This window comes from Phascolarctos cinereus, unplaced genomic scaffold (assembly GCF_003287225.1).
Source record: "Phascolarctos cinereus isolate Bilbo 61053 unplaced genomic scaffold, phaCin_HiC Scaffold_8;HRSCAF=390, whole genome shotgun sequence".
Taxonomy (NCBI): domain Eukaryota; kingdom Metazoa; phylum Chordata; class Mammalia; order Diprotodontia; family Phascolarctidae; genus Phascolarctos; species Phascolarctos cinereus.
The window spans coordinates 42,420,280-42,435,157 of NW_027556291.1; the positions used below are offsets into that span (position 1 = coordinate 42,420,280).

Sequence of the window (14,878 nt, forward strand, 5' to 3'; positions counted from 1 at the left end):
CACCATTTCATTTTATGTCTATTTGTTTAGATTCTGAAACAGATCTTAGATGACAAACTAGATCACTCTTCTGTATAACTAACTCTGTCTTTAAAACAGTGAGATGACAGCAAGCTAGAGAAGTGCTTTCAATAATTTAATGGGCAGAGGAGAATACAAAGAACAAGATGAAACTTCCCTCAAGGAGCTTACATTCCACTGGAGGACAAAACAAGTCCACAGATAAATTAATGTGAAGCAATGTCACAGGGTGGGGGATAACAACTAGGTACTGAGAAAGGCCTTGGGTAGGAGGTGGCAATGAAGCTAAGCCCCAAAGGGAGCCAAGGATCCCAAAAGGCTGAGGGGAGGGGGGGGGAGAGAGAGCATTCCAAACAGGAGGGCCAGCCTGTGTAAAGGCACCGGAGTGGGAAAGATGGAATGTCATGTACAGGAAATAGCAACAGGCCAGTCTGATTGGAACCTAGGGTGTGTAGGGGGGAGTAATGTGAAATCAGGCTGGAAAGGAAGGCTGGAGCCAGCCCATGAAGGGCTTTAAATGTCAGAGGATCTGGTGTTTTATCCTAAAGGCAACAGGAAATCACTGAAGCTTCTGGAGCAGGGGAGTGCCATGGGCAGAGCAGAGCTTCAGAACACCAATTTGGCAGCTGTGTGTAAGAAGGACTGGAGAGGGACACTGGAAAGGCATTCAATTATTTTACTTTCAATAAACATATTTTAATAAAGAGACTAAACCAAGGAATACGCAAATGTGAGAAAGAAGATCTTTTGAGTAAAATTTTCAAGATTAAAACAGAAATGACTTGGAAATGTTCCATCATTTCAGAAATTTTAAAGAAGATAACACTACTTTCCTACAACAATGGGCAACAGCAACTTCTCAATCATCTTACTGAGAGCAGAACTGCTAGTTTATTTTACTAGTATGGTTTCAGTAAAATTTCCACAAAGTTCCCCAGAAGCTATTAAAATCTCAAATACCTAACTTCACAAATATTACTTATATCTTCTATCACCAGAAAATCATGTTTTTTATTCAATGATAAACATCTTCTTAGTAAAGCTGTATTACCTTTCTCATTTGTATTGGTCACAATAATTTTATGACATCAAAATACATTAGCATTTCACGATGGGGAAAAAAGAAAACACAGACTACTTGTTTAGTATAAAAAATTTTGCACATTACACCAAACTAATTACTTGGCTAATTTTTAAGTATACTTACTCTAACCTCAATTCTTCTTTTTTTTTTTGTGAAAATAGGAACACTGTACCCATCTGAATAAGCTATATATATGTACATGTATATATATACATATAAATACATATTCAAAGCTCTTTTGCACTGCATTTGGTTTATGTTATTTATTATACCTTGGGTTTCAATGACCCATAAAAAGGCTGATTTTTAAAGGGCACACCATAACAAGCAAATAGTTTTATACACTATGAAACGCAAAAATTTCATCTTTGGCAGTACATACTAACTTACCAGTTTAGTGCCTCTTTTTATTTCCTTTTGAACATCTTCAATAGAAAATCCACCAAGACTCTCATTATCAGAGTGTGAGGTCACCAATGCAGACGAAAAAAGCTATAAGTTATACAAAAGACAACATTTTAAAAGCTTCTTATACTAAGGTCTTACAGTAAAACCCAACATGGGAACATTTCTAATCAAAACAGTGTGTCGTCAGTCATACATGACTTCCATAAAGAGTTAGTTGAGATTTTAATACTAATTAATATTTTCCTAGTCTAATGAATGACTTCTTTTTGTGTTTTTACTGTACTTACCATACATTTGTGATGTGCTGCCACCTTCTGGTTTTCAGATATCAATAACTGTCCACATTCTTTGTCTCTATTAGATTTACAAAAGCCACATTTGCGCTGTCTTGTAGACCCTTTTTTCTGTCCAACTGAGCTTGACATGATTTTTAAATTGCCTTTAGAATGCCACTTTAAGTCTCAAAAAATGCTACAGAGAATAAAAAAGGCAACAACTGTTCATTCCATCTTAAAATTGCCTCCTTGTCTAAATTCTTTTGTATTTGCCATATAATTAAAAAAAGACACTCATTCTGAGAAATCTGTCTAATATATACATATATTCATATTGAAGTACAAGAAGCGACCACAATCAAAAGGTACTACAAATGAACACTTCCCAGATAAAGTTTATAGAAATAGCTCCTGAACTATAATTCTAGAATCTTAAAATCTGGAAGAGGACCCATCACTTAGCCCAACAGAAAAGGCAAAATGTTATAATTATGTGTATAACATCTCTACTTGACCTACATGTGTATGATACAAAAAAAATTAAGTCAATGTCTTTTGACAGAAGTAGTAATTTTTTTTTTAAAGAAAGCAAATTTAGGTGCCCCTGGGGGAAAAAAAAGAATTACAGGTCATAGTATACAATGACAACCAAAAAAAGTATAATTGACTAACATTCTATACTCACAATAGTCAGAAGAGAGTTAAGCTTCATATCTCAATAAAACAATGAAAGCGAAATAAATTTATCTTTTCTTTATATAGACTTCCAGAGATAAGGAAGCAAGTCACAGTGACATTAATTAGAAACTATTTTTAAAAGGTGTGAGGTGAAATGGTACAAGGATACAGATCTATAATTTTGTAGGCAGAGAGACCAGCAGAGCCTTCACTTATGATCATACTGTGAAAGAGATTAATGGTAAACATCTCATTACTCCTTTTCCCAAAAAGGGCCCTCATTATGCTATGATTATTACATGGTTACTAATCATAACAACTTTCCTGCAATTATTTTGTTAATAACTCAAATTTTCAATTCTAAAGAAATATCTTGAATATTTATTTTGTGAAATTACTTTTACACCATTGTACTTCTTTTTCTATGGTAAAGGAAAATTTAAGTTAACAATACAACACTAAAAAATTTAGGATTTTAGAACTTGCTGATTTATATATCAATACTGTAATCTCTTTCAGTGACTCACAGCTTTGTTGTTAATTAGGTAGGCCTTAGGGGTAAAATATGACAGTGACCTAAATGCAGAAACCTCAACAGTAATAAGTGGAAAAATTTTCCAAATGAACCTTAATTTTAATTAAAGTAAAATAATGATAGTAAATGGCATACTTAAAAACAAACGGAAGAGGGGAAAAGTATCCCATTTAGAGCCACAACTTCATTGTGGAGAAAGCATTCAAGATAAGTCTTGACTCTGAATTACATTAATTTTCTATAATCTCAAATCCAACAGAACGTATAATTTTACATTCAACTGCACAGTTCAGTGTCCACGGCTTGCTGAATAAATAGCATATCCTATATAACTTCATTCAAGAATTTTGTTTTTAAAATAATCACCATTATTATATCTTATCTTTTGTTGAAGAGCACTTGTCTGCCTATAAGAACAAGAGTTTTTTTTTTGGGGGGGGCCCAAATTTACTTTAATAAACTTTGCAGCATTTTCTAACAATATAAAAAATTAAAATATTATATCAAATGTTAAAGTATGCCAGAGAGAAACATATTTTCTTTTCTTATAATTTATCAGTAATTTTCCTTTAAATTTGAAACTTAAAAGGAACTAATAGTTTCTGTTTTAGGAGCTTTTAATCCAACTTAATGCCACCACAATTTTTAAGATGGCATTCTTAATGATTTACAAAAATGCTTTATTCATGGCACCACGATATACTTTGAAACTGATGGAAATCAATCCTAAAATAAAAAAGAATTTAAAAGAGATACAAAAGAAGTATTTGCACATTTGCTCATGCAAGTATGTGTACAGCTGTTGTATCCTGTTTATGTATAGCTGCCAAAATCTTTAAATTATCTATTGCAGATAATTATGCAAAACATCAAAATTTAGAAATCACCCCAAGATTTTCCATCTAATGGTGAATTTCTAAATTAAATTTTTTTGGATCCCAAGCAATCATTCTAAAACCACCATTCTGTATTCTCCATATTCCCCTCCCAAAGAAAGAATGCTATATTATAGATAGGTTTAATCTGTATAATAGACATTTTTGTTGAATTTAATTTTTAAAGTAGTTTCTATAAATTCCCATCATTGGCCATAAAATGGCCTATGACAAATAAAAAAATTACTTTGGGTTGTGAGGAAGAAGATCTGGAACTGAAAACAAGTGAACTCTTTATTGTCAAAAAAAGGTAACTTTTACCTAGTCTTGAAATCTCAGCTTATGAAAGGGTCAATTTCCTCATCATAATTTAGATAGCCTACTACTCTTTAAAGACTACAAAGTCTGAAAGAGTAAACTGATGGCATAAATTCAACTGATATAAAAATGTTTATAGATTAAAAAAAAGCACAAAATTAGTTTAGATTCATAAAAAAAAAACAGGCAAAGTATGGGTCAAACCAATTAAGTTATTTTCCTGAAACATGGAATAAGTGGGATTTTCCACCCTAACCTGAATAATGCTCACGTAAACAGACTTCATTAAAATTTTTGTAGCCACTTTGTAAAACCTTAAAAGGAGTTTATTGAGGAAACAATGACTCCCCAGCAACATGCCATAAAATAAGATTTTGAGCTTATAGCACTACATTTGTGATCTCTACCCTAGGAAGATCTGGGGGTTTGCCAAGAACCTATATTAAGGGGTTCATAGCCAGATGGGAATTTATTTTTAGTCCAAAAAGCTTTTGTGTGTGTGTGCGCATATAAAGCTCAAAGTTGGATGCTCTCACCCTTCGACTGTGCCTTTTTCCTTAAAAGTTTTGTTCTTCAATGTCCTTTTAACTGTTTGCCTTACAACTGTTTACTGCAAAACATCATTTAAATGTCTGCAACATAATTAAGAGCTAGATCAGTTAGATTGAAGCAAATCAATGCTTTTGTGATTTTCCTAGATCACTGTGTAGCACTCTGGTACCGCAAGTAAACCAAACATCAAGGAGAGCATTCAGGAGCACAGCATCAGATTCAAGAGCACAGAATCAGTGCATTCAGTGCCCGAGAATCACATTCAGTCTAATCTTTATTTTCGGTGAAATTTAACAAACATTTATTAGACTTTTACCATATGATTTTTGGATCCAGATGAATTAGAAGTCTCATGAAAAATAAAGCTGTAGGGCAGATAGGTAAAAGCAACACGTAAACGTGATTGTAAGATTTTCAACCACGGAGAAGCTGAATTCGGAGAAAACTTGTGGGTTCGAAAAAAATGTGCTAAATGAATAAAATGTACCGGAAGGGCCTTTGAATTTGGAGGGCTGGTTAGTATCAGATTTTTCTTCACTGTCTTCTGCAGTTACTCAGAGGACAAGTGAGAGGATTTTCCAGTTAGGAATCCAGAAATACAAAGAGAGCCCGAAGCAGCCCCAAATGTATGACTGAGGTTGACTCTCGAGGCTGTAAGACCACCAAAGAGGGGAGGGTGTGGGATTTTTCGGAGGAGACAACAATTACAACGTCTCACACAGAACAGGCGTTCGATAGTTATTTTTTGCCCGGCTGGTCCACTCCAGGACAAAAAGAGACGCTCAAACGCACAAGGATCCCAAATCAGGCGCCTTTCACTCGATGCCACTTACCTGTATAGCGGCCCCTTTCACTAATAACACCTCTCCCCACATTAGGGCCTCGAGGAACTCTCGAAGACTTGCTGTGAACCCGCACAGAAGGATCCCCACCCCCTCCAAGCAGTTCCCCCCTTCCCCCTAGCTTCCCTCCAACTCCCCTAAAACCTGAGATGATCCCTGAACCCTTCGCAAAAGTCAGGACCTCCCCGATTCACCCATGAAACTAGACCTTCCTCCCCAATAGTTTCTTTTCATCTCTCCTTCCCCCGGGCCGGCCCCTCCCCCACCCGTCCCCCCTACCCCCAGCGCACTCCCTGCAGACTGGGACCCTTCCCTTCCCAAGAGCCCAGAGCCCCCCAGGTTCTCCCTCCAAAAGGGCGAGCACCTCTCTACCTGGGCACCCGTCCTCCCCACCCCCCGAAACGCCCCCTTCCCGGCTCCCCGTCCCCCCGTCCCCCCGGCTGGGCCCCTCCTGCAAGAGGCCGCTAAGGCTCGGTCCCGGGGTCCTGCACAATGCGGCAGAGCCCACCGAGAGTCCCTCCGCAGCAGGGGCAGGGGCGGCGGCCGCCATCCTCCTCCTCCTCCTTCTCCAACTCCCGGGAGCGGGACTTGGGGCCTCGGGGTAGGCACTGCCGGCGCGCGGGCGGGCCGGGGGGCAGGCGCGCGCGGGCAACTCACCGACTGGGCCCAGGAACGAGGCAGGGCCGGCGGAGCTGGCGGAAGCGAGCGGGAGCGGGCTCGGGCGGCGGGGCTCCTGCGGCGGCGGCTCAGGAGCAGTTCGAAGCCGCCGGAGGTTGTTTCCTTTCATTCGAGGAGAGACGGGGCTCCAGCCGAGCACCCTGACGTCGCCCCCCCTCCCCTCGCACGCAACCGACCCCGAGTAGCGTAGGCACGTTCCCGGCGCGCCGGGAGCTCTGATTGGTCGCCGAGGCACCTCCTCCGGGGCCGAGTGGCGCGTAGGCGCATGCGCGGGAGGCGCGGCTCGGGCGGAGGCAGGGCTCGAACCCCCCTCTCTGCCGCTCGACTGCCGCCGCGGCGCCTTGCTTGGGCCCGGGGGCGTTGCTTTGAGATGGGGCCCGGGAAGAGAGGGGAGAAAGGGAGGGAAAGCGAGCCCTTCCTCATTGGCGGCAGGGGGTGGGGGAAGAAAGCCAGGGTTGGGGCTGTAAACCGTGTGGGGCGGAGGCGGGCCCTAGCATTCAAAGCACTTTCCCTTCCATTTTGTCCTTCTTCTCACACAGCATCTCTGCGGGGCCTCCTTTTTGGGGCCGCCTCCCGCTGGGGAAATCGTCTTGCTTCAGGCTATCCCACAGCTGAGGGCAGAACCCAGGTGGCTCAGGCTCTCCGTAGGCCCCATTGCTTCAGGGATCAGCCCCGGGGTCCCACAGGTTGAGACTTCAAGCCAGAGAAAGCCCCACAATGTCTTGTGTCGCTAAAGATGGCAGGAAGGAAAAGGCTTTGAGGTTTTGGGGGGTTGGTTTGATTTCCTAGTAGTACAGGGGTAGGTTTGCCCTGGTATCATCCTGTGTATCTGTTCAATATTTTTCTTCTCCAGTTTGATGTTTAAGATTAAACTCCTAGAAGAGAAGATCCATGCCCTTTAAATCATGTTGTACAGTACCTGAGATTAGATTAAGTAGCAACGGGGATTTAGGATTTTAGAATTTGAGAACTGGAAAGCACTCTAGAGATCTGCTGGTTAACAAGTATTAATTAAGGGCCTACTATGTGCCAGGCACTGGGATACTAGGGATACAAAAACAAAAGCGAAACAGACCCTGACCTTCAAAGAGCTTTAAAGGAGGGAACTGGGAGGCAAAGAAGGAGATTCATGGGGTTATAGTTTTGGATAAGAAAGGAACCTCAGAGGCCATCTAGAAGAACTACTTCATTTTACAGGTTAAGTAATAAATCGAACGGTCAGGATTTGAATTCCAGTATCCGACTCCAAATTCACATACTTCTTAAAGGAGCTGGAAGAAGTCAAACTACTCCGATGACAGGTTCCACTACAAATTCATGTTACCTAATCTTAACTGGGGCTTTACTGCAACAAAGCAATCCTTTTTTTCTTCTCTAATTGGTTCTTTATCAGGCTCCCTACTGTGGCTATTCCAAAACATTTTCACCTCAGACCTCCCACCACCAGCCCAGTTGAAGACCTCACCTTATACTTTGTGGAGAAAATAGAGGCCATTCATTATGAGATCCCACTTCTTCCCTCTTCTTCCTTCTTCCCTCTTCTCATTCTCCATTCTCTCCTTTTCTCTAGTCTTTGATGAAGAGGGAGCTCTTAACAATACAACGACTTCCTTTAAGTACTTTTGATCACCTCCCTCCAGAAATTTTCAGCAAATTGCCTCTCTCTAATCTTCAATCCCTTCCTGTTTACTGGTTCCTTCCTTGAGCCTTACAAACAATCTTAGGTCTCCCCCATCCTTAAGGAACCCTCACTTGACCCTACCATCCTCTCAAGTTATTGGCCTATATCTTTCTTCCCTATCACAGCCAAATTCCCAACTGTCTCTTCTTACCTCCACTTCTGTCATTCACTTTCCCATCCTTTGTAATCTGGCTTCCAACCTCATCACTAAATGAAACTTATCTTTCCTAAATTACCAGTGATCATAACTGCCAGATATGATGGCCTTTTCTCAAATCTTTATCCTTCTTGACCTCTGTAGCCTTTGGCACTGCTGACTATCTTCTCCTAGATACTCTTTCCTCTCTGGGTTTTCCAGACACTAATCTCTCTTTGCTTTTTTGTAGTGAGATCAAACCTGAATTATCAGACTGTTTTTGGGGTATACCAAGCTCTTATACACGGGCCTACTGTTATAGCAAGTAAGGCTGCAGAGTCTTTAATAAAAAGACTAGAACATGTCTATGTTCAAAACATTTATAGTACATTTAAAACAGATTCAAAATGTCTTTCCCTAAGTGGCAATTTCCACCAAGTTTTCACCCATGTGCCAATTTTGTGGTAGTGATGGCAGAATGCTTGAAGAGCTATGGTACCCATGCAATGAATCACCTTTTTGATTTCTATAAAATTTTTGTTTGCTTATAGCTTGACTATTTTTATTCATTCTTTTGTTATGCAGTATGGGCTAGTATTGCATAGAGAACCAAATTTTCAGTCATGGAAGGAAGGAAGGAAGGAAGGAAATATTTATTAAACATATATTATATACCAAGTTCTGTGCTATGCTAATTACTTTACAAATATTGTCTCATTTTATCCTCACAATAATCCTGGGAGGTAGATCTTATTATTTTCCCCATTTACCAGCTGAGCTGAGGTAAACAGAAGTTTAGTGACTTGTCCAGAGTCACATGGTTAATAATAACTGTTTGAAGCTTTATTTGAACTCAAGTCTTCCTTATTCCAGACTCAGTGCTCTATCCACTTCGATATCTATCTGCCTCTGTCATATTCAAGTTGTATGATCATAGGAAAGTCACTTAGCCTTTTGGTGCCCTAGGCAGCTCTCTAAAATTGTCAGTTGCAAAGGGGTTGCCACTCTGCGTCACTGGAGGTTGCTTCTGTACCAGAGAGTTCTTCCACATTGATAAAATCACAGATGTAGACAAAACAAAATAAAAAAATACACATTTATTGAGTATGCCTATTTCGTAGCTGATGGGGATACAAATCACTACAAACCACAGTAGAATCCCATAAGAGAAGTACAAACTAGTGCTGTAGGAGTTAGGGGCAGGAGAAGATCAATAAATCCACTTTGTTTTCAGATCTGAATTAAATGCTGTTTAACTTCAGGTTCTGTTTATTAACCTAATTATCATCATTTAGATGCCACTAAGAGTAGTCACGTTGTGTTGACATAGGCTGGTGGTGCCCTTAACAATGCATGATATAATATTGAATTACTTGTGGCTTTTTCAGACTCTTTCTTCTTTCTTAAAGGTCTTATTCACACTTTCCATCCTTTACTGCAGGACCTAACTCCATTACCTTCTTCATACCACCTTTCACCTCAGCACCAGCAACAACTGCTGATCATTTGCCACCAACAGACAGGAGCCCTGGAAGTGGCAGCACCTCACAGACCACCAGTCCAGATTCCAGCCCAGTCTTCACAGCTGTCATCTGGGAAAGCAATTCCTGTGGAGAAGGGGCCAGCCATCCCCACCAACTGCCGTATACCCACATCCATCTCAGGCAAACCAGCCTAGCTGAACCAGCAGGGCATCTTGAAGAAGAGGCAGCATGAGCCAGACAAGTCAGACTACTACTACCACCACCTTGACTACTCAGATCTTAATGGAGACAGCCCAAGATCCTGACTCCAAGGGTCTGGGGAATAACAGTGCTTCCAGCCCAGTGCCCTCAGCCACCATACTGGGAAGCAACCCCTGGGGAAATATAGCTTGGGGACTACTCCTGCAGGTGCTATGGCTACAGTTACTAAAAACCCTGAAAATAATGTTCTTGCCACCAAAGTCCTTGTCCTTGTCAAATAGATCAACATCAGAAACTGATGTGCTTTTATCAGTAAAGAAAAAACGAACTCATTTTCGTTTTCCCCAAAACCTTTCCCTCTTTATGACATCTCTAATACTGTGGAGGGCATCACCATCTTCCCAGTCACCCAGGCTCAAAACCTAGGTGTCATCCTCTACTCCTCATTCTCATCCCTCTTATTAAATCTGTTGCCAAGTCTTGTCGATTTTACCTTCTTAATATCTCTTATATACATACCCTTCCATCTTTACATTGCTACCATGCTGGTATAGACCCTCATCAGGACTATTGGTCTATTACCACAGACTGTTGATTGGTTTCTCTGCCACCAGTGTCTCCCCACTCAGTACATCCTCCACTCAGCTGTCAAATTTATCACAACTGGTCTGACTTGAAGGGGAAACATCAGAAAATATACTGTTCAATTATAGTCTAAAACAAAGAAGAGGAACCCCCCACACTCAAACACATACCAATTTTTCTCCAGTGTTTCTCTATGAACTAGGATGTGTGTGTGTGTGTGTGTGTGTGTGTGTGTGTGTGTGTGTGTGTGTGTGTGTGTGTGAGAGAGAGAGAGAGACAGAGAGAGAGAGAGAGAGAGAGAGAGAGAGAGAGAGAGAGAGAGAGAGAGAGAGAGAGAGAGATCCAAGGATCTCTCCAGGGGAAATGCAAAAGGCTCGCAAATGAAGTTCCCACAGTATAACACCCAGTTTGTGCTCACCCGCATCAAAAGTCACACTTGCATTGAAAGGTTGGGGGCCTAGAGTGGTGTTGGACTATTCTCTCTTACGGTTCTAGTAGGGTAATCATGAGAAACTGGTTTTCTAGTGCTGTCACTCACAAGCCCCCAACTGGTGTGTTTCCTATTAACTTAATGAGTTTTTCAAAAGTAATTTAATTCTATTTTTATTCTAAATTTAATGAGCACAAAAGCGAACATTTCTGTATACAAAGGAAAATAGAAAAGAAGCTTATATGTGAAACTTAATCTATTAAGCACAGCTTCCTTAAAACACACACACACACACACACACACACACACACACACATTCAATACATTACTTCCTGAGCTTTCCTATTTCCCTGTTTCTCTCTGAGCTTTCTTCTGTTCCCTTCTGTGCATTTTAAAGGGTGCTTCAGTGACCCTCTTATTTCTTTTTGTCTTCTTTTTTTGGGGGGGGCAATATTTTCAATAACTGTCTCCTTTCACAAGTCCCCCTCAATATAAAGAGGAAAACAAAATCCTAATATAAATATAATATAAATCCTAATATAAAAGGGAAAACACAATATAAAGGATAGTAAAGCAAAATAAATCCACATATTATCCATGTCCAAAACCGTATATCTAATTCTGTACCTCCTGTCCATCATCTCTCCACCAAGAGGTGGGAAGCATGCTTTCATCCTCATTCTTCTGGAATCATGGTTGTTTGTTGATTCAGCTTGTCCCAATTGTTTTTTTTCCAATGCTGTTATTACTGTACAAATTGTTATCCTTGTCACATTCACTTCTCTTTGCATTAGCTCATAAAGTCTATCTCGTTTTCTCTGGAACAATTTCTTTCATTATTTCTAATGTCTCATTACTATTACATTAAATTCATATATCATAACTTATTCAGCCATCTCTACATGATGCACATTTCCCCTGTTGCTGTAACAAAAAAGTCACTATAAACTTTTTTTTTTTGCACATATGGGTTCTTTACCTCTTTGGGGCTTTTAAAAAAATTATTTATTTATTTTTAATTTTCAACATTTACTTCCATAAGACTTTGAGTTTTAAATTTTCTTCCCATTTCTCTTTAAGGTTTTTTTTTAGGGGTATAGTGGTATACCTGGATCAAAGGGGATGCACAGTTTAGTGACTTTTGGGGCCTAATTCCATATTGCCATTTAGAATGGCTGGATTAATTCCCAGCTCTACTAGCAGTGTAATAAGGTGCCTATCTTCCCTCAACTCCTCCAACAATTATAATTTTCCTTTTATGTCATCTTTGCCAATCTAATGAATGTGAAGTGGAACCACACAGTTGTTTTAATTTAAATTTCTTCAATTAATAATATTTTGGAATATTTTTTCATGTGGCTGTTGATTCAATGAGCTTTTTAGACAAGTTATTTATTAAGATGATATAGTAAGAACAGATGGTAAATGGCCAATGTGGGAATTTGTTTTGCTTGACTATATGTATTTGTAACAGGGGCTTTGTTTTTCTTGCTTTCTTAATGATGAGGAAGAAAAAAACTGAAAATATAATTAAAATTTTTTTTAAAAAAGCAAATAGTGCAAAAAAAAATCTTTCCTCTCCCCAAAAATCTGGGTTATACTCTTCAGGAAGGATGAGTACTGAAGAAAGCCCACTGAATATGACAATCAGTTATTAGTGAAACAGTTATTAGAGAACAGTTGCAATAGACATTGTTGCGTATAGAAGGCTGGCAACTGTTGTAGATATTTTTAATAGGTTTATATGTAGTAATAAGGGAGAAAAGAGAGATAACATGTCACTAGATCAGCTTCTTTAGGATTTGGGAGAGCTGAACATGTTTGTAAACAGATGGAAAAGAACCATTTGAGAAAGGGATATTGTAGTGTATGAGACAAAAGGGATGACTGCTGGAGTAAAATATAGAAGGAAGTCAGAGAGAGTGGGATAAAGAGCATAGATAGAGAATGAGCCTCAGTGAGGAACAGAGATAGAATAGTCCTTCTTATGACTGGGGAAGAGATCTTTAGGGCTCAGTTTTGTAAAATAAGTCAGTTGGATTAGATAATTTCAAAGTTACCTTCAAACAGAGTGTTCAACTCTGACATTTGTGATGGTAATGTGAGCAATGACACTGAGAAGTTATGAAGAATGGAGGATGATCAACCCCTTACCTGATAACTAAGACCCTGTCTTGTCCCCTTGTACCTAAATCTTTGCCTGGTATTCTAATTCCTCTGGATCTGAAGTCCTGCTTTGGCCTCTGTAGTCCTGGCTCAAGCCATAGTTAACATGACTATGTTCCCTATGTTCCTGCTGCTATACATTCTTAATGCTAACTGCCGGTCTGGAGCTCTATGCTTGTTATCTACTGCCAATCTTAACCTGCCACCATGTACAGCATCCCTGTTTCTTGTAATTCCCTAACTTCAGTTCCCTTCTGTTCACTCACATAGCCTCTGCCCTAGTTCAGGCTCTCATTGCTTAGATTATTCTAATAGTACTATTTGGTCTCTCTGCTTCCACTCCCCCATCCATTCCATCCTACACAAAACTGACAAATTTTTATTTCTAAATCACATATATAATCAAAATTATCCCTCCCCACTTCCTCCTCCATCCTATAATACTTAGAAATCTTCTGTAAAAATACAAAATCCTTAGCTTTGCATTTAAGGTCCTCTACAATCTGACTCCATATACCTTCCCAGTCTTAGCTCATTATCATTGCCCATTCAAACACTCTCTGTTTTAGAAGAATTTTGCTCTTTGTTATAGGGGCTGGCTCTTTGGGTGGGGATTGGGAGAGATACTGGGAAAAATTATGGTAATGTAGAAAACACATGCATAAAAAGTTATTTATTTATTTATTTTTTTGGTTAGGCAATGGGGCTAAGTGACTTGCCCAGGGTCACACAGCTAGTAAGTGTTATGTGTCTGAGGCTGGATTTGAACTCAGGTTCTCCTGAATCCAGGGCCGGTGATCTATCCACTGCGCCACCTAGCTGCCCCTAAAAAGTTATTTTTTAAAAAGAAAAAAAAGCCACAGGAATTTATACTCATACAAATACAAAGAATATGGTGGGACAGAATCTTTTAAAATCCATTATAGTTTAACTGATTAAAAAAAAATTGGAGGGGCATCTGGTGGCACAATGGATAGAACACTGGGCCTAGAGTCAGAAAGACCTGAATTCAAATCCAGCTTCAGTCACTTACTAGCTGTGTGACCTTTGTTTGCCTCACTTTCCTCAACTGTAAAATGGGGATTATAATTACACCTCCCTCACAAGGTTGTTGTGAGGATCAAATGAGATAATATTTGTAAAAATAAAGCTCTTAGCACAGTGCCTTGCATGTAGGAAGCATTATATAAATATTTATTCCCTTCCCCTTCCTTTCCCTTCATGATTTCATGAGGTTTAAGGCCATAGCAAGCAGATAAAATTAAGAGAAATGCATAGAAAAACCACATTATGATTAAAGGCCTCGTAAGTAATGAAACATCAAGTCAAGGTTGTATGTAGGAACTCTATCCATCCTTCTGAGTGATTATGAATCTCATTTAGGAGAGTCTATTATCTTCCAAAATGCCATTTACAAACAGTAGCATCAGGAAGACCTATCAACAGGGAATTCCTTTCCCCTTTGGAGTCTGCACTATACATTTTCTAAGATAGTGACAAACACATTTGGCTAGCATACATATCTCTGTAAAATCTTTGCTTTTTAATTAATAATCAGAAGGTCAAACAAAATTCTGTTCCATATTTCAAGGAGTCTTCGTCAATTTTTACACATCTATGGGAGACATCTTGTTGGCCTCAAACCTCTGAGGTGGTGCTTTGTTCTACTGAGTCAAATGCTTTTTTATAGACAAAAAAATAATAATCTCAGGTAGCTTCCTGTGTATTCTATATTTGGGTGATTGTAAAGATGTGTTCTGTTTCAGAATATTATGTGTGAAAATCTTCTTGTTCTCATCTCATATCTTTGTCAAGGATGTCCTGGATACCTGTGAAGATTGTTCTCATGAAACAATTTGTAGAGATGGTAGAGTAGGCCTATGGTACAGTAGTAATTAGTATTATCTCAGTCATCTCTTTGGTATCTTT

General features: G+C 39.6%; 1 protein-coding gene across 2 annotated transcripts in view; it reads right to left on the reverse strand.

Annotated features, from left to right (window-relative positions):
* Positions 1 to 6,442, reverse strand: part of PHF6 (PHD finger protein 6) — a 35,142-nt gene extending 28,700 nt beyond the window's left edge. The window contains exons 1-4 of one of the 2 annotated variants that reach the window (XM_020969816.2): positions 6,246 to 6,442; positions 4,731 to 4,826; positions 1,801 to 1,984; positions 1,496 to 1,597 (exon numbers count right to left, since the gene is read on the reverse strand). In XM_020969816.2, coding sequence (XP_020825475.1) covers positions 1,496 to 1,597; positions 1,801 to 1,938 — 240 coding nt within the window. In that variant the 5' untranslated portion in view covers positions 1,939 to 1,984; positions 4,731 to 4,826; positions 6,246 to 6,442. The remainder of the gene's footprint in view (positions 1 to 1,495; positions 1,598 to 1,800; positions 1,985 to 4,730; positions 4,827 to 6,245) is intronic. The other variant, XM_020969815.2, reaches the window with a different exon arrangement.
* Between the last annotated feature and the right edge of the window lie 8,436 nt (positions 6,443 to 14,878).